At 48.1% G+C, this 21,570-nt stretch overlaps 9 protein-coding genes and 2 non-coding genes across 11 annotated transcripts in view; 5 read left to right on the forward strand and 6 right to left on the reverse strand.

Moving 5' to 3' along the window:
• FOMMEDRAFT_126746 (uncharacterized protein) overlaps positions 1–1,797 on the reverse strand; it is a gene marked incomplete at its 3' end in the record, with an annotated part of 3,771 nt that extends 1,974 nt beyond the window's left edge. The window contains exons 1-5 of the mRNA XM_007268866.1: positions 1,403–1,797; positions 1,100–1,340; positions 855–1,019; positions 400–770; positions 125–349 (exon numbers count right to left, since the gene is read on the reverse strand). Coding sequence (XP_007268928.1) covers positions 125–349; positions 400–770; positions 855–1,019; positions 1,100–1,340; positions 1,403–1,791 — 1,391 coding nt within the window. The remainder of the gene's footprint in view (positions 1–124; positions 350–399; positions 771–854; positions 1,020–1,099; positions 1,341–1,402) is intronic.
• An 827-nt stretch (positions 1,798–2,624) lies between these two features.
• On the forward strand, positions 2,625–4,708 carry FOMMEDRAFT_169725 (PLP-dependent transferase). The gene is made up of 5 exons (XM_007268867.1): positions 2,625–3,403; positions 3,455–3,506; positions 3,572–4,185; positions 4,250–4,438; positions 4,499–4,708. The coding sequence occupies exons 1-5, from the start codon at positions 2,672–2,674 to the stop codon at positions 4,565–4,567; spliced, it is 1,656 nt and encodes a 551-aa protein (XP_007268929.1). The 5' UTR covers positions 2,625–2,671; the 3' UTR covers positions 4,568–4,708.
• A 179-nt stretch (positions 4,709–4,887) lies between these two features.
• FOMMEDRAFT_t59 lies at positions 4,888–4,987 on the reverse strand. The gene has a single exon. It is a non-coding gene; the product is annotated as a tRNA-Arg (tRNA).
• Positions 4,988–5,202: 215 nt separating this feature from the next.
• Positions 5,203–5,295, forward strand: FOMMEDRAFT_t57. Its single transcript has one exon. It is a non-coding gene; the product is annotated as a tRNA-Arg (tRNA).
• A 403-nt stretch (positions 5,296–5,698) lies between these two features.
• FOMMEDRAFT_158806 (cysteine proteinase) lies at positions 5,699–9,354 on the reverse strand (the record flags this gene model as incomplete). The annotated part of the gene is made up of 5 exons (XM_007268868.1): positions 5,699–7,612; positions 7,690–8,444; positions 8,563–8,674; positions 8,739–8,845; positions 8,910–9,354. 5 exons carry the CDS (start codon positions 9,352–9,354, stop codon positions 5,699–5,701), a joined length of 3,333 nt encoding a protein of 1,110 aa, XP_007268930.1.
• A 452-nt stretch (positions 9,355–9,806) lies between these two features.
• FOMMEDRAFT_135816 (uncharacterized protein) lies at positions 9,807–10,202 on the reverse strand (the record flags this gene model as incomplete). Its single annotated transcript, XM_007268869.1, has 3 exons — positions 9,807–9,947; positions 10,005–10,085; positions 10,179–10,202. 3 exons carry the CDS (start codon positions 10,200–10,202, stop codon positions 9,807–9,809), a joined length of 246 nt encoding a protein of 81 aa, XP_007268931.1.
• An 862-nt stretch (positions 10,203–11,064) lies between these two features.
• On the reverse strand, positions 11,065–12,356 carry FOMMEDRAFT_44419 (uncharacterized protein; the record flags this gene model as incomplete). The annotated part of the gene is made up of 2 exons (XM_007268870.1): positions 11,065–11,381; positions 11,465–12,356. Coding segments are annotated over 2 exons (1,209 nt in total), but the record flags the coding sequence as incomplete, so codon positions are not given.
• Positions 12,357–13,548: 1,192 nt separating this feature from the next.
• On the forward strand, positions 13,549–14,370 carry FOMMEDRAFT_88353 (uncharacterized protein; the record flags this gene model as incomplete). Its single annotated transcript, XM_007268871.1, has 1 exon — positions 13,549–14,370. The coding sequence occupies one exon, from the start codon at positions 13,549–13,551 to the stop codon at positions 14,368–14,370; it is 822 nt and encodes a 273-aa protein (XP_007268933.1).
• Positions 14,371–14,669: 299 nt separating this feature from the next.
• Positions 14,670–17,371, forward strand: FOMMEDRAFT_142213 (delta-1-pyrroline-5-carboxylate dehydrogenase). Its single transcript, XM_007268872.1, has 12 exons — positions 14,670–14,772; positions 14,846–14,953; positions 15,022–15,300; positions 15,375–15,460; positions 15,528–15,613; positions 15,688–15,969; positions 16,074–16,160; positions 16,220–16,361; positions 16,486–16,568; positions 16,650–16,750; positions 16,836–16,918; positions 16,991–17,371. Exons 1-12 carry the CDS (start codon positions 14,719–14,721, stop codon positions 17,238–17,240), a joined length of 1,641 nt encoding a protein of 546 aa, XP_007268934.1. The 5' UTR covers positions 14,670–14,718; the 3' UTR covers positions 17,241–17,371.
• Positions 17,372–17,820: 449 nt separating this feature from the next.
• FOMMEDRAFT_148093 (uncharacterized protein) lies at positions 17,821–19,416 on the reverse strand (the record flags this gene model as incomplete). Its single annotated transcript, XM_007268873.1, has 3 exons — positions 17,821–18,624; positions 18,678–19,237; positions 19,393–19,416. The coding sequence occupies 3 exons, from the start codon at positions 19,414–19,416 to the stop codon at positions 17,910–17,912; spliced, it is 1,299 nt and encodes a 432-aa protein (XP_007268935.1). The 3' UTR covers positions 17,821–17,909.
• A 348-nt stretch (positions 19,417–19,764) lies between these two features.
• FOMMEDRAFT_30296 (uncharacterized protein) lies at positions 19,765–21,179 on the forward strand (the record flags this gene model as incomplete). Its single annotated transcript, XM_007268874.1, has 4 exons — positions 19,765–19,833; positions 19,868–20,172; positions 20,235–20,475; positions 20,556–21,179. The coding sequence occupies 4 exons, from the start codon at positions 19,765–19,767 to the stop codon at positions 21,177–21,179; spliced, it is 1,239 nt and encodes a 412-aa protein (XP_007268936.1).
• Positions 21,180–21,570: the final 391 nt, after the last annotated feature.

Here is a 21,570-nt window from a genome sequence, read left to right on the forward strand (position 1 = left end):
TGTCCGCTGGAGCATCTGCGCCAACTTGCTCGGAGATTTTCATGCTGAGCTGGAAGAGCAGCAACTTTCTGGTATCTCGAATAAGTCTGGTTCTGGGCAGCAGCAGGATGAAAGGCAATCATACCGCAGTGGGTTGCCCTTGTCATCTAGCTTAACGTGCGTGTCGAGGATACGCAGGTAGAGTGCGGATGCTACGTCTTCCCTCTTTAGTGATTTGAGGAATTTAGCGAAGTGCAGAGGATGCGGGTTCAGGTTTAGTGGGTTATTCTCTTCGTCTCCCTCCATCTCAAGCTTTCCTTCTTGCAAGTCGGCAAGCTGAGTTATGGAGAGTGAAGGGAGTGATACTGATCTACTATCTATGAAAAGACAGCTGATGTTGAAGAACTGTCATGGGCCTACCTTCGAAAGACACGCAGCTCGGCGTTATTGTCAACGTCCCATTCTCCACCATTACCCTCAACAATCTTCCACAGTGCGTCTACGACTTCACGCTTTTCAGCCGCTCGTGCCCAGATATTCAACAGACCCTCAATCGTCGAGCGCATCACCGGGTCAGCTATTCGGCTCAGGCGGTAGTATTCGAGGAGTGCATATAGCTGAGGCGTGATGGGCTGTAGAAGGACGTCGATTAGTTCTGGCGATGGGTCTGTGTTCATGAGGATCGTTGAGAGCGTTGGCACCGCTTGAGAGGGTGGTAGCACGAGAGCATTCTTGGCAATTGACTGAGCCTTTGATAATTGATCTTCTGACGCAAATGTGGGTGAAGCGTCCTTCTTCACCTCGGCCAAGGAGACAGCAACGGATGATGGGCGCGAGACAGGCTGGAAAGAGTCTAGTAAACACCATCCTATGACACTCTGCCGAATATCAGGTCTAGCTTTGTCATCTTCGTCTTTGCGTGTTGTCAACATTCTCGACAATGCAAATGCAGCAGCACGCCTATGAGATGGAGGTGTCATATTGTCCATACCCGGGCTTAAGAGGTGCAATAGACGTGGGATCATTATCGGGTAGTATTGCTGTAATACAACGTAATGATACGTTAGTTGAACTTTCGATAAAATTCCCTGGTCATTGTTATGAAGGTATGAAAACGAACCTCGGGTGGAAAGTTACGAGGTAGAGCATTGAGAACATCTGAAGTTGACTGAAGTTCCTCTAGAGGAGCTTCTGAAGAAGAAACATCCTCGCCGAAGACAGAAGAGAACAAACCCGCAACACCATCAGGTCGTAGAAGCTGCTCGGTGAGAAGGATTTTACAAATTCTCGATATGTATAATGGTTTGGTATGCTTCCTCATAATTGAGCCAAGTGCTGTCATCGACTGAGCAGGTGGAAAGCTGCATTTAATTACCGGCTTATTCAGTCCGATCCCCGGAGTAAAATGAGGATATGAGCCTACCCATTTGAGAGTCGCGATACGAACGGCTTGAGATTCAGTGCTGATGGGATGTCGCTCCGCACATCATTAGGTAACCACCCGAGGCAGATGCAAGACCTCAACAGATCGGCAAATCCATGATTCAGCACTGTCAACGCGACGTGTGTTGTAGCCGAAGGGCATAATGGGCCCTCTGGTAGTATGATATTCAGCAAGCGGTTCGTAATCTCGAAGAGAAGTGTAAAGTCTTCATTCGCAGTCGTAAGGTCGATGATATGCGCGTCTGGCGGAACACCGCTTGAGCGCACCGGCTTTTTGGTTACTGTCGGTAAAGCTCGAGAGAGGAGTGGATCTATTCCCCAGTTGAATACGATAGAAAGGAGCGTTTGAAGCTGTGAAAGGTCCTTCATGCCTATCTGAGGCGAGGACTGAGAATCCTTGGCATTTCCTGCCTCGCCATTTGCGAGGATAGTATGAACGCGTTCAAGTACGTGGAGCGACGCAAAAGCAGTTTCCAGTTGTAGACTTTGAAGTTCTAAAGGACGTTCGCGGGAGACACCATCAAGAATGGCATCAAATTTTCCAAGTCGAGAACGAAGCACATCCGGAAGACCATTGGGATTAGGTACTTTGTTTTCAGATGAGTCGCTGCCAGAAATGACAGTACCAGCTTTCAATACAAGATTCAAAGGGGCAGAGTCAGGCCAGGAACGATCAAGTTGGTAGAAGGACATTATGCACGTTCTGTCAATGTAGAGTCTCGTTGAGAACGTAAGAGCAGCACGTTGGAACTTAAGAGAAGTGCATGACTGCGAGCGAAAGTCCTTGCACGCGTCATGACGTTGCGGAATTCCAAGCCACGCCGATCATTACTCACATCATTACGTAAACGTAATTGTCAAGTTTCCGAAGTCGTCAACTCGAGTTGAAAGCACGCCATGGCTTTCATGCACGGAACAATTCCATTAGCGGTGTTTGTGGATTTACATCCGTGATGTAGGCGCTTGCGCCACCGACGCGTCGGGAATCGCATTTTCTGGATGTCATTGAACGCGAAAAACGATGGTTTTGAATTTGGCGTGCCGGTCCGGCTGATGTATTGTTATTTATCTTCACGTATTTACGCTCACGGAGTCATTTAGCTGCTTACTCACACAGGCTATCTAAAGAGGTAGGAAGACACGCTTGCTATCGCTGCGCGGTACTCGTGTGCCCTTCCCCCCTCGTCCTATCCCCCCAACATACGGCTTGGAAAACCTCTGTTAACTCCAGTGAATTCTAGCCTTCAAGATGACGGACATGAACGATAAACTCCCAAAGGCAATAGACCTTTCTCACCATCTTTCTGAATTATCGAAAGCTAGGCAGACGTCCCCGCTCAAGGGACTTGCAAAGTATTTCGGCCAGCCAGGTATCATCAGTCTCGCTGGGGGAATGCCTGCGCCAGCATACTTCCCTCTATCGACGTTGTCTGGCGAAATGCTCGTTCCCGACTCATTCGCAACTGTACCGGCGAATTCCTCGGATTCGGGCTTATCATGGTTCTGGCGGCTCTTTTCGTCCAACAAGAAAGAGCGCACAGAACACATGTCAATACCGAAGTACACCTCCGCAAAACCTTCAGAGGAGATATCGCTCGACGTCGCACTTCAATACGGGACGGCGCAGGGACTTATCCCACTCCAGAACTTCATGCGTGAATTCACCAAGCGCGTGTATCGGCCGCAATACGCGGACTTTACTACGCTCGTGCATGCTGGTAATACTGATGGATGGGGTAAAGCCATGCAGACTCTATGCAATCCTGGGGAAAAGTTCTTAACGGAGGAATGGACTTATCCGTCGGCACTCGCGTCAGCGAGACCATACGGCGTCATGCCTGTCGCTATCAAAATTGATAATGAAGGTATGCGCAGTGATGATCTACGCAAGGTTTTGGAGGAGTGGGATGAGGAAGCTCGAGGTGCGAAGAGGCCTCATTTGATGTATACTGTGCCTGTTGGTCAGAATCCAACTGGTGCCGTGAGTGTTAACTACTTGTTTGAAAATAAAAGCTTAAGATTGTTTCCTTAGACTATGGGCGCGACTAGAAAGAAGGAGATATACAATCTCTGTATAGAATTCGGTGAGCACGCTTAAATTATGTACAAGCATACATATCTTATAAATTATGTTATATACTAAATTCAGATATTATTATCGTCGAGGATGACCCATACTATTTCTTACAGCAGGGTCCCTACATCCCGAAGGGCACCCGAAACTACCTGGCATCACTGGAGTTGAAGTCAAGGGACGAAGCCTCCGAGTTCATCGCTAGCCTTGTACCATCTTACCTCAAATTTGATTACCAAGGACGTGTAATCCGGTTAGATAGTTTCTCAAAGACCATCGCCCCAGGTTCACGACTAGGTTGGTTCACATGCAATGAACGCTTCGCAGAACGCCTCGAACGACAAGGCGAGACGTCGACGCAAGCTCCATGTGGTTTCGGTCAGTCAATTATCACGCAGCTCTTGACGAAACAATGGGGTTTCCGGGGATACGTACGCTGGCTGCGCGGACTTCGCGCAGAATACACGCAACGCCGTGATTTCTTCATTGACGAGTTAATGGAGTACTTCGATATTCGGCCTATGTACGTAGCGCAGGGCTCTTGGGCAGGATGCACGGCACTTGTTGCTCGTCCACGTACTCGCTCTCAGAGTCGTGCAAACAACGTGTCGTCGGAGAAGCAAGACTTTGCATTTGGCGAGAAGCCGATATTCAGTCTTGTTCCGCCGTCTTCGGGAATGTTCGTATGGGTACGCACTTCTTTCTTCCTTTCCGAGACAAACGTTCGCTAAACAACCTCGACTACGTTTGCAGCTGAAGATCCACTTCGAGAACCACCCATCATTCAGAGCCCCAGAAGATAAAGCAACTCTCGAAGTCAAGCTTTGGACGAAAATTGCAGACTCAGGCGTACTCATCGGGCCAGGATGGATGTTTGCCGCAACGGACGAAATCCAACAAGAGGCCGAGGGCCATTTCCGTATTGCTTTTAGTAACGCTGAGGTATGTTCCGCTTATGTCTTTTCTGCTAGTGCAAGTACTAAAGATAAATACTTTGTCTAGTACGACGTTATGAAGAAGGCAATACAGGTTATGCATGACGTTCTCTTGGATTTCTTTGAATACCATTGAAATCTTCCATACCATATCGATTTCATTTCGTTGTTGCGGAGCTTTTTGGTTTTTCGATCAATAGACAGAGTAATATGTATGCTAGATATACGACATGTATCATTTCTTGTATCTAGTTGTTCTGGTAGAAATAAATCTTGGCAGTATAAGTTGTGGAAACGGATATGACAGTCACTGCATGGCTAACGTGGATATCAAAAATGAAATCAACTCGAAGGACATCTGCTTCCATTACATTTTACATATTTGCAGAAGAAATAAGGCTGGCTACACTTGCAATTAAAAGAACTCTACAAAAATAGTTAATCATGTAGAGTTTATGACCACCGCAGGGCTCGAACCTGCAATCTCCTGATTACTTTAAACATGGGTGATGGTATTCCATCGTAGTCAGACGCGATACCATTTCGCCAGGCGGCCAGCATTCATTTTCCCAGAACAAAAAGAACTAAATCATCATTAACTAATTATACATAACCAAAAAGCACATCAAATACTAATACTCTCTCACACGCTCATTTCATTTTCACTTAATTATTGTTAATACTATTAATTCAATATAATCATTCAGTTTTAGATATGTCTGTCTTGCCTAAGTCGAATGTGATTTTATATTTTAGGAAAGACGAAGGAATGGCCGCCTGGCGAAATGGTATCGCGTCTGACTACGATAGGTTGTAAACAAGTTGGTAATCAGGAGATTGCAGGTTCGAGCCCTGCGGTGGTCATCAATATATCTTGGAAGTTTTTTCCCCTTCCTACAATAATTTCTCACTCTCATCAAAATATGTGTTCCAAGTGCTAATTAATCTGTAATCATGTTTCATGATAGAGAATTCGATATACACACATAACTATGCTCATTATTATATTTGGTATTGAATGGAATTGATACGCGTGCATCCTAGCTCTCCAATAGCTTATAAGAACAAAACAGAAATGCAGGAGAATCGATTTATTTCTGTGTCAGAAAAGTGTACAGCGAACGAATTCACATAATCTATGAAAAAATGCAAGTACGTATGTAATATGTACATCAAAGCAAAAAAGCAAGCAGGCATTCGCATAATACGTGTACTCAAGTTGTATTCGAGTGTATGAATGAGAATGAATGAATGGGCTAGAATGGAATTATGCACGTAACCCAACAGCAGCAGGAACGGGAGCTGCCGCACGGTCTGCTGGACTGGGTCTAGATAACATCCCACTTCCTCCGGAGTTTGAACTTGAATTCGCACTGGTATTTGACGAAACGGAAGGGGAAGAGGTAGGGTTGGTTGAGTGTTTCCTTGCCGCGCGAGCTCTGTTCTTTGCTGTTTTTCGTTTAGCTGGAGAGGGCGGTGGGGAGGGAGTGGAAGGGATCGGAGAGGGTGTAGGTGATGGTGTACGGGGTGTTTGAATTTGTGTCGGACGTTGGCCGTTTTGAGGTTGAGGTTGAGAAGAGGATGAAGAAGGCAGAGAAGCAGGGTTGGTTGAATTTCGTACAGGCGAGGACAAGCTCTTCTCCTTCTCTGTGTCTCGACGCGGATTCGACATAGCATCGGGACCGGGACCAGGACTCGGCGTACGCGGGGGAGAAGGCAAAGGTAACTCCACTTTGACAATACTCTCCGATAACAACGATACGGAATCCAAATCAACTTCACCAGTTCCTACTTGTCGCGCATCCCCGTCCAGCTCGTTCGAGGGACAGTTCGGAAGAGATAGAGGGATTGCTGACCCATTTCCATCAGGCTTGCTTCCGTTCTCTGTGCTGTGTGTAAATCGGATCGAGTCGATCGTCGGTTTCGAGCCCTCCAACGACGCTCCGTCTCCTTCCTCGTTCTTTGTCACTTCATCTTTCTTATCCTCTTCATTTACCAGCACTTCCTCCTCCTTTCCTTTCCCCTTCCCCTTCCCCTTCCCCTTCTCGCTTTCATTCTCCTTGCCTTTCACCCTCTCTTCAACCTCCCGACTCCTCTCCCTCCTCCCCGCAGTCGTCCTCCTAACAACTCTCGGCCTAACAGTCTTCTCTCTATCTCTCCATCCACTCCCCGATCCACTCCAGCTACTACTCACACTGGAACTCACACTTGCAGCCCTCTCGGAAGCAGAGATGGAAGAGGGAATTGAGATGGACGAGGAAGGGGAAGGGGAAGAGTTGGTTGAAGAAGAGAGCACGTCCGCGGGTCGAACAGTCTCTTCAGAACTCCTCGGTGTCCCGCGTGCATTAGCGTTGGAATTGTGAAGGTGTAAGTGTTGGTATATACTTCCCAACCCTCTACCACCACCACCACCACCACCAAATCCAACTCCGCTTGGATGTCCAATCCCGTCTATTCGAATACTCGAACTCGGCACCGTGCTAGCGTTTTGCAGTTGTTGATAGGGATAGGACTGGGGAAGTCCAAATGCTGAACTCGGATGACTCTGATTTTGAACCTGCACTCTTTCATAAAACAACAAGAAGGCGCCGCTCCCCTCCGCTAACACACGTTCCATTCCACATTCTTCAACGGCGTCGTCGCTTATTCGGAGCCATCCTTTCCCAGGTTTAGGTGGACGGTACGTCGGGAGTTTTGCTTCACAATCGGTATTGTCAGAGGTGGAGGAGCTGGTTGGAGAATCGCGAACAGGTCCGTACGTCGTACATAACGTACACTCACACCCATACGGACAAGGCATCTGCGGTACACTCGGTTGTCCCATCTTCGCCGTCCCACTCGTCCAAGAACCTTTTCTACTAACCCTCGGCTTCCTCCGAAAACAAACATAATGCCCAAACGAATGCGCACCATAATGCGCCACCACCGCACTCAACCTATACAACACTCTCGGCGTCGTATATAACCCCTGTGTAGGCGTCGTACTCCGCGGAATGCTCAAGACAGTCGGTGGTGGCGGGGGAGAGATAGGAGAGGAAGGCGCGGTGCAGAGTTGGCCTGAGGTTGTATATGGTGTTAAGTCTAGGATTTCTGGGAAGAGTACGCGGATTGGGTTGCGTGAGGAGTAAGGACCGCCGAAGTGGAGGGAGCGGTTTAGGTGGAGGACGAGGATCTTCGGTGGCTGCGAACATCACATACATATAATTAACATTAATATTGACCGAATATACAGAAAGATAAATGAAATAAAACACGCACTCTCGCAATCATAGCCTGCTTCGTCGACGCAGAACTAATCACCCTCTCCATCTTAACACCCCTAATATCCTCCTCAATCCTTCCTGCCTCAATAGCAGCACTAACAAGCTTCTCCATCCTCCTCGCCTCCCTCGCTTTCTTCTTCTTATACTGACTCGTCGCAGACGGTCCACCAGCACGCGTCACCTCAGCCAAACGCTCCGCCTCCTCGCGTACCCGAGCATAAGTCGCGCGCATCGAACATCGTCGACATACACAGTCCGTTAATAACTCCAGTCTTGTATATTCGGAAAGACATTCTTGTAAAGCACAGGACCCGCCGAACCCTGCTGCGGGTAATGCTAACGACCACGTCGCGAACGCAAAATGCATTACCGCCTCTGTATATCCGCACGCGACGCAGCTTCTTCGATTCGCAGTTAAGCCGTCAAACACACCCGTTGAACTCAATTCTACCTCTCCATCGTCTGTGCCCCTTAACGTCGACGACGACGATAATGACGAAGATGATGAAGCAGAGGAGGAAGACGAAGCAAACGAGCCGAGTCCACGATCCCGCTGAGCCTCAGCGTCGACAGCCTGCGCCTCACTCTTGATACACTCCGAAAGCAGCTGAAAGAGCTCTTGCGCATCTTGATGTTCTCTCGATGCGAAGAGCTTCGAACGGCCGCGCGTGCCCGGCGCTGGCTGCGATAGTGCGTTGATCATCGGTACAGGCCGGAGAGAAGAGCGAGACGACTTGGGTGTGTTCAGCGCTGGAACGAAAGAGAAGAAATTAGTTAGGATATATTTATGCTCGGCAAAGAGAAGAAGTGGCAGGAAGAAGTGGGAAGAACGGCCTCGTTCGGTGAGTGCGTGGAAGGGATTACACACCTTGGAGAGTTCCTTGGAGGGTGTCGACGACGGGAGTGGGTACGTCTAAGTCAACAGCGCGTGTGTGGATTGCGTCGAGGTACGGCTGGAGATATGCCAGGGACGCCGTAGCCTTTTCGCGGCGTAACGTCATTATTATCTACTATTCAATATCGGTGTAGATACACTATACGTACCTGCAGCACGGAATTGAGAAAGCAGTATGTCCCAGAGATATTGACAAGCCCGGGATAGTACAAGTCTTCATCGTCATCCGACTCTTCCGACTCCTTGTCTGGCACTTCTATCCACACACCACACGTCAGAGCCTCCCACTCGACGACCGACAAAGAGGCAGACAAACATACCTGTAGACTGACTACTCCTACGTTTCCTCCACCCCTTCTCCTTCCTCTTCTTTCTCTTCTCCTTATCGTCCCCAGCTTTGCCTTCACCGCTATTAGCATCTGCGTTACCAGAACCAGCGCCCCATCCCCACGGGAGCGGAATCGCGACGCCAAAGACTGTCTCAAGGACCATACACACAAACCACACTAACTTTCCTCCCAAACGCCGAACAGCAGATCCACTCGTGCGCCGCCGAGCACAATGGAGGAAGAACAGCGCAAGCGCAGGGAGTCCGAGAAGGACAAGTAGGGGCGCAACTTGCACTAGCAGGTACAAATAAAAACCCGCGTTGTTCGAGCTATACTTGTTGGAGTATGCGTATGAGTACTCGGATGATGAATATGAATTAAAGTGAGCGGAAAGAGGGGAGAGCCGAGCGAGGAGGGTACGGAAGCGGTCTTGCATGTAATAGAGTAACAAGTACAGGACATCGCTGGGTCAGCGTGATTACCCGAGCAGCTGCTCACGAGTCCTGTACTGCCACGCCTCATTGTCAATTATTAATAAAAACCACATTTGATTGCCTGTCCTTTGTACATACAACTACCTCATCGGACAACATATCAAGGGATGACAAGCCAAGACGAGGGATATTGTAGGGGAACCTGTGCGCTTGACGCAGGATGTACAGGGTAAACAGCAGGGACCACCTCCAAGCAGCAGAAAATCCAAATGCCAAACAAAACAAAACGACGGAAGTAGGAAAAAGGAAAGAAAATAGTAAAAGAAAGCATAAGCAGTCAAGCTAGACTTTTATTGTACAGCGTATGCATTTGCAAGAAATCCGGTTCGCCACGAGACCAGAAACCATTGACCAGGGGACGGGATGAGTCGACGGAAGATGACGGGATCGCTGATCACCAGTAAATTGTCCTCTCGACCGTACGGTGTTTCGCCGGATTGCTATACGAAATTGTCCGCCGCACTCGTCGCACATTCGGGTACCACGTCTTGTACACTTCACCCGGCTCAAATTGTACCTCTACCACTTGTCGACCCTACATCACCTCAACGGTAAGTAACACGTATCGCTAGAACTGAAAGAGAGGACGTACGGCGTAGTCGATGCTAGAACCAATGACGAGGCCTTCCTTACGTCCGTACATGCCATGGTTGACCGCAACGATGTCTCCAGGCTGTATCACCAACCCACCGTGTTTAAAGTTATTAGCACTTCATATCCACACTCATGATGATCGCCTCACACGAGGACGACACGAAATACTCACATGAATCTCGTCGTCGCTGCTCATCTTTCCTTGTTAATCAATCAGGTGTTCAGATACTTAGGCGCTGTTTGGTCTCGAGGTTAGGATAGGGTAGTTGCAGGGATACAACACGAGAGACGAGGGTCGACAACAGCAATAGAAAGTCAAGATGGAGGGAAACGAAGAGCTCGCAGACAACTCCGATTTTATAGGGAATAGTACAGCGGGCAAGGGCCTAGCCGTGTGCAGGGAGCGTGGTAGCAACGAGGCTGCTTACTCTGATGCTTCCAAGTACAAATCAATCAATCCCTTCCCGGTGTACAAATAAAAACAAAGTATCGAGCGAATGCCTTGCTACGTTTTTCATATTGTCAGTGTTCGTCTTCTTTTTCGTTGAGCAATTAAACTTTGTTAGAGTTCCAGTTAATTAGGTGCATATATTCTGGCTTTTACGGGGTGTAAGGGAGTTTTGGTGATCGACGACGGACGCAAATAGATTTGCACATATTTGTACACACCCTCGGAATCTTTGTCGCCCTAATTGTCCATCCAATCCCATCCTGCTGCAGAGAAAGGTGAATCACTGCCACTTAAAATGAAAGATGAAGATCCGAGCAGTGCTGTGACTAATTGTTTTTGTTAGTGCATACAGTGAAGTAAGGATACAAAATTCTACTTCTAAATTCTGTTAATGCGCTACAGTCAGTCAAGTCCGAAGAGTGTTAGCAACCCAGGAACATAACGTCTCCCAAATACCCATTCCCTTCCTCTTGTTTCCAACTCTTCCATTTCCTGCTCCGGTGCCGCCGCCACCGCTACCAACACCGCCCCATTCATCCTCATCCCGCCCTCCATTCATCCCATTTACTTTTCCACCTGTAACTTCACCCTTCCTCAACCTCTCCCTCACACCCTCAAGCACATCCTCTGCACAAGCCCAATACACCCTCTCCAACTCCGCCTCCTTCACGAAATATGGCTTGCGCACCGAATATGGCGCAACACCATTATACCTCCTTACCACTTCGTTTACTTCTCCCAGTGCGGAGGCGTGGTAATTTGATTCGCGATTTACCCAGTTCGTATCTCGGATGGATCGGATATCTTCGAGGGTGAGTGAGGAGAGCCTTGAGAGAGGGAGGCGAGAAGTTAAGTGAAGGATCAGACGACGGGTCCAGGTTTGTTGAAGGAGGGTTCGGAAGGTTTGGATCGCAGTTTCGACTTCTACATTAATGAAAATCTGAAGTCAGAAATTATATTCTCAAAGTGCAATATTACGTTAAATAAAATGAAATTAAAATACGAACCTGCTTGTAACTCAACCCACGGCGGTGCAGCCTGGTTCCTCTGCACAATTCGATTCATCAGAAACTCTTCCCGTGCAATGAACGGGTTCCTCTCCTCCATTTCTCGTTCAAGTGGCTTCCCCCGTCCTTTTATAGTCTTGAATTGTCCTTGTAAACGTGCACGTTCGATTCGTTCTTCGACAAGGCTTGCCCAGGCTTTCATACCAACAGGCATGTGACGCCTCCCTTGTCCATGTCCATGTCCATGTCCTTCTCTGCTTCCTTGTCGAGCGAGACCAAGTCGGTAATCGAGTGTAGACTCTCGAGCGCGTCCGAGGCGTTGAGCATTTGCGTTTCGTCGAGCTGCACTGATGTCTTGTTTGATTGGTTCATCACCATCTAAAGAGAGGGTGGAACGACGAGCGCTGGAAGGTGCGAAGGTCCCTGTTTTTATACGTGCACTGGAGGGAGGGGTGAATGTTGTGTGCCAGGGTCTGTGTCCTTCAACTGCAGGGAGGAGAGGCTCTGAGGCGCGGGTTTGCCAGTTTGGATGGTACTCTACAGAGGAAATTGATGCTGTTTGTGATATTGAGGGATCCCCTTCGTCTTCATATACAGGAGCAAAGGTTGAAGGAGGAGATGATTGAACGACAGGTGGCCTCTCCTTCAACTTCTCATCTGCATTCTTCACAGTAGGACCTCGAAGAGGCTTGTATTTGTCCACGAGCATTCGAAGTACTGCATCTTGTATCCTTTCCTCACCATCCCAGTTTACTTCTTGAGTGTGAGATTTGACAAGACGGGCCACTCGCTCAGATGTGTTGGAGTTTGAGAAAGAGGATTCTTCGAGGAAAGCGTCGACGAAGAGTTTTGCACTGCCTGTGTTTATGGCTGGTCTACTAGCGGTCTTTGAGCTGCTTGATGGGTCGCTTGTACGTTCGACCTGAGACTGTTCCTCGGCATGAGTATCAGCACTGGAAGCTTGAGACTCGTTTGCCTGGGAAGAGATGAAGCGTCGACTATCCGTTGGTATTAGGATCCTAGCTTTCAGCTTTGGAGGCCTAGCCATCTTCGAGAAAGGTATGGCCGGCATAGGAACTGAGGAGAGCAAGACAATTAGGGAAGTTGTGAGAGCTTGAAGACATTCCGCAGGTAGGACACGGGCGTAAGGTGTGGAGAGGACGCATGACAAAGACTTTCCTTACAAGACAAATTTTGATCACGTGTAACATTTGAATTTTCGCAAGATGGCTATGACGAAGTCGCCTAATTACTTCGATCTCCTATTCATTTAGAATCAATTCCGGCTGCTGGCGGCTCACACAGGACTTAATGATGATCACCATTGTGGGATGTGCAATCACAACCTCGGTAGATCGTCGACACAGCGCAGTCAACCAAACAAGGACGACTCAGGACAAGGTCTCTTAACTTGGCACTGCTACGGTGCTACCTCGCCACACGATCCTCCTTTGATGCTATCGACGCCCTGACTGACTCGTTGCTATCATAGCCTCATATTTAAGACTTACTGGAGGTACTGCTGCTGTGTCACTTCAACTGAGGTCGAGGCTAATGTCGACATTCCGGTTGGAGAGTAACCGAGGATACTAATAAACTTTCTGCTGGCTGGGATACATGTGTGTAAAGTTTTGCTTGGCTCGTGTCTTTCTATATCACATCCAGACCTATTGCTGCTGACTTGTGGAGTTTGAGGAGCTAATAGACAAATTTCACGGATGCACACGGAATTATAGGCGGACGTTCCGGTGTGAAATGTACCAAGCTAGAAGCGCAGTGTCCGAGATTGTCTTTGCCTGAGCGCTCATCTGGTTGGAAAATGTTTCGGAATTGCAAAAAGCGTACCAACTGCGGCCCAGCAACGTCTTTTAGTCGTCGCATACCTTGTGCCGCGGGAAACGTTTAAGTGGCGTCTGGATCCGTGATGCTCGTTTTCGGCATGGGCTGGTTTTAAACACAGGAGCTGGCTACATATGGCTCAGCTTCATAAAACACTATCGGTCTGGCGGCCATTTCGGTTAGTTGCGTTGTGCCACCTCACTTACCACTTACCACCAGCCAACGATCGCCATTGCGAAGCCAAAATGCAGGACTACGAACCGTTCAACGCTCCTGATGCAGACGTTGTGCTCCAGACATGCGATGGAGTCCGCTTTGGCGTATATCGCCGTATACTGGCGGAGGCGTCACCGTTCTTCAGGGATATGTTCTCTTTACCACAGTCTGGGACGGAGGAAGGTGGCACTGTACCTGTTGTTGAAGTTTCCGAGACGGCTGAAGTCATGGGCACGTTGCTCAAGCTCGTGTACCCCGGAGTGGGCCCAGAAATAAAGACTCTCGACGAAGTTTCGATGGTATTGGGCGCCGCAATGAAGTATGATATGCTGAGGGCTATTGAGACTCTACGTCGCCTCTTGATTACTCCTTCCTTCGTCGAAAAGGAACCAACACGCGTATATGCGATTGCATGCCGCTACGACCTCGAATCCGAAGCACGCGTCGCATCCTCTTATACACTTCGTATCAACGTACTCGACGGTCCACTCTCAGACGACCTCAAATATATAACTGCATGGTCATATCACCGACTACTGGATCTCCACAGACGACGTGCCGATGCAGCGTTACGTGTACTTGAGTCTGCAGTACTTGAGGATGTGAAATGTATGCAGTGCAACTCAGCGCATTATGGTAGCTTGTGTCCGCCTCGCTGGTGGACGGAGTTTGTCGGAAAAGCGAAGGAGGAACTACGAGCAAGACCGACGACGGATGTGGTATTTTCGATGGCGTTTCTCGCAGCATCAGGTCGGACGGGCTGTCAACGTTGTTCAGGATCGATATTGGAGTCGTATGCGTTCCTTGAGGGGCTGAAGAAGCGCATTGACGAGCTTCCCGCGATGATTTAGACACGTTCTTTTGGTTCTTTTGGTTTCTGGGTCTAGTGTATGACATCGGCAATCTCGACGAGCTTTCAATGATCGATTTCATGACTACACGATAGAAGTTTTCTCTTTCCTTTTAATCTTGGTTTATGTAGCATCCGGTGTACTGTATTCGGATAATTCCGCGGCCTTTTGTATAGTTTATCCAATAGTAGAAGTTGTTTACCCATATTTTCCGACGCGCCGCGTCTCCGAACCCAAGGCGCACATGTGCTTATGTTCCACTCACCAAGCTCCGATGCACCGACATTCATTCTTCGTCTCAACCACCATCATCTTCATCGAGTCTAAGTTTGCAGATATTGACAAAAGATGAACGCACAGTTAGCTACGTTCAAGTCTCCTGCTGTCGAGAATGAGCCTATGGTAAGCATTTAGAATAAACTAGGATGGGTATTCTATGTCCGGATTAGAAGTTGCTGACTATCGATTATCGTAGAGGCACTATGCGCCTGGCTCTGAGGAGCGGCTCGGTCTTGAAGCAGCATTGAAACAAATACAGCAAGAACTTCCCTTTGAAGTGCCGTGCATAATCAACGGAAAGCCTGTGAGTAGTCATCAGCTTGCTGACTGTATGCACCTCATTTCTCGTCATTTATGGACGAAATGTTATAGGTAAAAACAGGAAAGCTTGCAAAGCAATCTCTCCCAGGTTCACACGCCAAGCACCTGTGCGAATACCATGAGGCGGATGAGGCTACTGTTGCAGCCGCAATTGAAGGTGCGCTTGCTGCGAAGGCGGGATGGGAGTCGATGCCTTGGGCGGATCGTGCTGCGATTTTCTTGAAAGCAGCGGATTTGGTATCGGAGAAATATAGATATAAGTTGATGGCTGCGACGATGCTTGGACAGGGGAAGACTGCATGGCAAGCGGAGATTGATGCCGCTGCTGAGGTTCGTTAATTGTACCCTTCCTTTTCTTTAAAGATGGAGTGGGCTGATATTTGTGGCAATGGATGATGATGTAGCTTGTGGATTTCTTCCGATTTGGAGTCAAGTATGTTGAGGAGTTGTATCAACAACAACCGATTAAGAACTCCAAGGGTGTTTGGAAGTACGTACTACTTGATACATCTCCGAGCGTCCTATTAACATTATCTTGATCCAATCTTACTGTCCAGTCGCGTTGAGTACCGACCTTTGGAAGGTTTCGTTCTTGCCGTCTCGCCGTTCAACTTTACTGCTATTGGCGGAAACCTAGCTGGAGGTCCGTTCTCTTCTATTCCACTCATCCAAAGAAGTCTAACATTTGACTAACTAAATCGTACGAATCAACCATAGCCCCGGCACTCGTTGGAAACGTCGTAGTCTGGAAACCCTCACCAATGGCGACTTATGCAAACTACCTCACCTATCAGATTCTTGTCGAAGCAGGCTTGCCACCTGGTGTCATCCAGTTCACACCCGGACCGCCACCCGAGGTCGTGAAGCAGTGCATATCACATCGTGACTTTGCTGCACTACACTTTACGGGAAGTACACATGTGTTCCGTAGCTTGTGGAAAGACATTGCAGCGAATTTGGATAAATATAGGGGGTATCCGAGGATCGTTGGTGAGACGGGTAAGTACTTTCCTATTAGATATTTTATTGGATTGAAAAAGGAGCCGACTGACTGATTTGTGGAATTCATTCCTGTCCTTGATAATATGATCGGACTGATATAGGTGGGAAGAACTTCCATGTCGTACACGAGTCGGCGGACCTAACGAATGCTGTCATGCAATCTGTCCGTGGCGCATTCGAGTACCAAGGTGAGCTCTATCAACACCCTATCCAATCTTCCTCTAACGTCACTCTTTGCGACACGCAGGCCAGAAATGTTCAGCTCTCTCCCGTCTCTACGTATCCTCCTCTCTTTGGTCCAATGGCTTCAAAGACAAGCTCCTCCAGGAAGTTGCTAAGATTAAGGTCGGCTCTGTCACGGACTTCTCGAACTTCATGGGCCCTGTCATGTATGTATTCTTCTTCTCACTCTAGTCTTTTCATTTCCGAGAGATGCCGTGAGCAGAAGCTGAATGTATGCTCTTTTTTCCCCCATTGGTTCTGGACTTGGATATCTTGGATATGAAATCGTAGTGGACGGCCCGCGTTTGATAAGATTACTGGATACATCCAGAAGGCGAAGGATGCCGGTGGGGAAATCCTCATCGGAGGGAGCGGTATGTCATCGACCTTTTTCTCCACTACTCAATATTGAAGGGAGTCTGACAAACAACTGACATACGAATGAATATTTTTAGCCGATGACTCTTCGGGTTTCTTTATCCAGCCTACAGTTATTCTGAGCAAGGACCCCAAGTCTGTTACTTTCGTTGAGGAGATATTTGGACCTGTACTATCTGTGAGTAGTCATTCTAGTTCCTCCGTCACATTCAATGTTTCGTGATATATGTTTGGGTTTACTCGATATATGCATGATTTCATAGGTATACGTGTTCGATGATAAAGACTTCGACGCGACGCTCGATCTCGTCGACTCCACAAGCCAATACGGTCTAACAGGTTCAATGTACGTCTCTTCCATCCTTCTCTTTCCTCCCCCTCATCCACATCACGCGATTTAATCAATCCTCTCCATCAGCTTCGCATCCGACCGCAGCGCACTCCTCCACGCATCAAACCGTCTTCGCAACGCAGCAGGTAACGTCTACTACAACGAAAAATGCACAGGCGCCGTAGTAGGTCAACAACCCTTCGGTGGTGCACGGGCGAGTGGGACAAACGATAAGGCTGGGAGCATGGGCTTGTTTTATAGGTTTGTGAGTGCGAGGAGTGTCAAGGAGAATTTCGTGGGTCTTGAGGACTTTGGGTATCCGTCGAATTTGGTTTGAGTGTTTTGAATGATGATTGGGAGTGAGGGTGAGCAAGGTGACATCTTGGCTTGGAAAAAGAAAGGATGATTGTAAATTGGTGATCTGCATATTTTGTATTGATGTTTTGGGAAATAAAAATTCGACGTCCCTGTTCACAATTGAGTTATGCTAGCAAATAGCTATGGATCAGTAGCCCACAAAAGCTACTGGATTGGAGATTGTGTTTAAAAGAATGATTCAACAGATTTGTAAAAGAGTAGATTCAGCAGGCAATTACCTAAGTAGGCCTTTTCACTTTGGTGATTCTACTAATTTCTAGACACACAAATTTGGATTGATCAGCAGTTTCTTACAAGGTGGCTGAAGAGCTTTGCTTTGCTTGCTACAGACACTAGAATCCAAAACCCTTGCAGGCTTCCCAATTGCAGGCTCACCATAGACAATATTGTCTAACTTAACCTGCCAAATGCTGAAATCACACAACAAAAAGGCTGCTGAGTCATGGCTCAACTGCTTCTGTAATTAAAATGAGAACAATGGCCAAGAAACGTTGACATATATGACATAGAGTGTAGGAGTGGTATGTGATTATACCCATGAGAAATACTATCAGTACATTGGGTGGTATCAAACAAATGCTCAAAAGATATAGCGAAACAAAAAAGGGGGAAGATAACGAAAACAAGTCTAACGGAAATCGACAGGTGGAACCCACTCAGGTATCTTCCCCCACTCAAAGCGCGGAGCGGCAAACGCTTCCTTCACAGATGCAGGTAACTTGTCCGCGTAATCTCGTGGCAATAGCCCATCATGTTTGTCATTCCCAGGCTCAACCTTTATTGCAGCAAGCGCTGCTGCGAAATCCGGAGGACCAACTTTCGGTTTTGGTGGTAAACCAGCTGCAGCAAAACCACTTGTTCCAGCTCCAGCCCCGCCGAATGCAGATACGGGCTGTGAAGACCGACCAAAAGCAGATGAAGAAGTCTGCCCAAAGGCTGATGGTGCACTAGGAGTTCCGAAAGCCGATGTTGTTGGTGCTGCGGCAGCATTGGTCCCAGTACCGCCGAACGCTGATTGTCCGAAATCAGGAGCTTGAGGTTGTTGCGCCCCAGCACCGAAGGCAGAAGTTCCACCACCAGCGAATGCAGAGAATCCTCCACCAGCACTGCTTCCGAAGCCAGTTGCAGGCTTTATAAAGGACGATTGCGGTTGTGAAGTCTGACCGAATCCCGACGTTGAAGCTTGTGCAGGTTGTCCGAATGCTGAAGTAGTCGGGACTGGTTGTCCAAAAGCCGAAGTCGTTTGTGAAGGCTGACCGAACGCAGAGACAGGTTTTGACGGTTGGCCGAATGCAGATTGGCCAAAGGAAGGCTGCCCAAATGCCGACGCCGAAGTAGATGAGCTAAAGGCCGATGTGGGAGCAGAAGTTGAAGCACCAAATGCCGCTTCATATACAGGAGCAAAGGTGAAGGAGGAGATGATTGAACGACAGGTGATCTCTCCTTCAACTTCTCATCTGCACTCTTTACAGTAGGACCTCGAAGGGGCTTGTATTTATCCACAAGCATTCGAAGTACTGCATCTTGTATCCTTTCCTCACCATCCCAGTTTGCTTCTTGAGTGTGAGATTTGACAAGACGGGCCACCCGCTCGGATGTGTTGGAGTTTGAAAAAGAGGATTCTTCGAGGAAAGCGTCGACGAAGAGCTTTGCACTGCCTGTGTTTATGGCTGGTCTACTAGCGGTCTTTGAGCTGCTTGATGGGTCGCTTGTACGTTCGGCCTGAGACTGTTCCTCGGCATGAGTATCAGCACTGGAAACTTGAGACTTGTTTGCCTGGGATGAGATGAAGCGTTGACTATCCCTTGGTATTAGGATCCTAGCTTTCAGCTTTGGAGGCCTAGCCATCTTCGAGAAAGGTATGGCCGGCATAGGAACTGAGGAGAGCAAGACAATTAGGGAAGCTGTGAGAGCTTGAAGACATTCCGTAGGTAGGACGGGTGTAAGGTGTGGACACTGTGGAGAGGACGCATGACAAAGACTTTCCTTACAAGACAAATTTTGATCACGTGTAACATTTGGATTTTCGTAGGCAAGATGGCTATGACGAATCTCCTAATTACTTCAATCTCCTATTCTTCTGAAGCTAATTTCGGCTATTGTCTGCTCACATAGGACATGATGATGATCACCATTGTGGGATGTGCAATCACAACCTCGGTAGATCGTCGACACAGCGCAGTCAACCAAACAAGGACGACTCAGGACAAGGTCTCTTAACTTAGCACTGCTATCTCGCCACACGATCCTCCTTTGATGCTATCGACGCCCTGACTGACTCGTTGCTATCATAGCCTCATATTTAAGGCTTACCGGAGGTACTGCTGCTGTGTCACTTCAACTGAGGTCGAGGCTAATGTCGACATTCCGGGTGGAGAGTAACCGAAGATATTAATAAACTTTCTGCTGGCTGGGATACATGTGTGTAAAGTTTTGCTTGGCTGGTGTCTTTTCAGGTCATAACTGGGATTACTGCTATTCCCATGTGGAGTCAGAGGAGCCTACAAGTGTATTTCACAGATGCACACGGCTCTTTAGGCGGACGTTCCGATGTGAAAATGTGCAGGTAGAAACAGTGTTTCCTAGATTGTTCTCCGCCTGAGCACTCATTTTGACAAAAAAGACCTCTGGAATTACGAAAAGCTTACCGATGGGTGCCTAGCAACGCCTTTTAATCGTCCTACAGTCTGCACTGCGGGGAAGACGATTAAGCTACCAGAGGGCCCATTATGCCCTTCAGCTACAACCCATGTCGCGTTGACAGTGCTGAATCGTGGATTTGCCGATCTGTTGAGGTCTTGCATCTGCCTCGGGTGGTTACCTAATGATGTGCGGAGCGACATCCCATCAGCACTGAATCTCAAGCCGTTCGTATCGCGACTCTCAAATGGGTAGGCTCATATCCTCATTTTACTCCGGGGATCAGACTGAATAAGCCAGTAATTAAATGTAGCTTTCCACCTGCTCAGTCGATGACAGCACTGGGCTCAATTATGAGGAAGCATACCAAACCATTATACATATCGAGAATTTGTAAAATTCTTCTCACCGAGCAGCTTCTACGACCTGATGGTGTTGCGGGTTTGTTCTCGTCTGTCTTCGGCGAGGATGTTTCTTCTTCAGAAGCTCCTCTAGAGAAACTTCAGTCAACTTCAGATGTTCTCAATGCTCTATCCCGTAACTTTCCACCCGAGGTTCGTTTGCACACCTTCACAACAATGACCAGGGAATTATATCGAAAGTTCAACTAACGTATCATTACGTTGTATTACAGCAATACTACCCGATAATGATCCCACGTCTATTGCACCTCTTAAGCCCGAGTATGGACAATATAACACCCTCATCTCATAGGCGTGCTGCTGCATTTGCATTGTCGCGAATGTTGACGACACACAAAGACGAAGATGACAAAGCCAGACCCAATATTCAGCAAAGCGTCATAAAATGGTGTTTACTAGACTCCTTCCAGCCTGTCTCGCGCCCACCATCCGTTGCTATCTCCTTGGCCGAGGTAAAGAAGGGCGATTCACCCACATTTTCGTCAGAAGATCAATTATCAAAGGCTCAGTCAATTACCAAGAATGCTCTCGTGCTACCACCCTCTCAAGCGGTGCCAATGCTCTCAACGATCCTCATGAACACAGACCCATCGCCAGAACTAATCGACGTCCTTCTACAGCCCATCACGCCTCAGCTATATGCACTTCTGGAATACTACCGCCTGAGCCGAATAGCTGACCCGGTGATGCGCTCGACGATTGAGGGTCTGTTGAATATCTGGGCACGAACGGCTGAAAAGCGTGAGGTCGTAGACGCACTGTGGAAGATTGTTGAGGGTAATGGTGGAGAATGGGGCGTCGACAATAATGCCGAGCTGCGTGTTTTTCGAAGGTAGGCCCATGACAGTTCTTCAACATCAGCTGTTTTCTCATGGGTAGTAGATCGGCATCACTCCCTTCACTCTCCCTAACTCAGCTTGCCGACTTGCAAGAAGGAAAGCTTGAGATGGAGGGAGACGAAGAGAATAACCCACTAAACCTGAACCCGCATCCTCTGCACTTCGCTAAATTCCTCAAATCACTAAAGAGGGAAGACGTAGCATCCGCACTCTACCTGCGTATCCTCGACACGCACGTTAAGCTAGATGACAAGGGCAACCCACTGCGGTATGATTGCCTTTCATCCTGCTGCTGCCCAGAACCAGACTTATTCGAGATACCAGAAAGTTGCTGCTCTTCCAGCTCAGCAATGAAAATCTCCGAGCAAGTTGGCGCAGATGCTCCAGC

Source organism: Fomitiporia mediterranea, assembly GCF_000271605.1.
Source record: "Fomitiporia mediterranea MF3/22 unplaced genomic scaffold FOMMEscaffold_8, whole genome shotgun sequence".
Taxonomy (NCBI): Eukaryota; Fungi; Basidiomycota; class Agaricomycetes; order Hymenochaetales; family Hymenochaetaceae; genus Fomitiporia; species Fomitiporia mediterranea.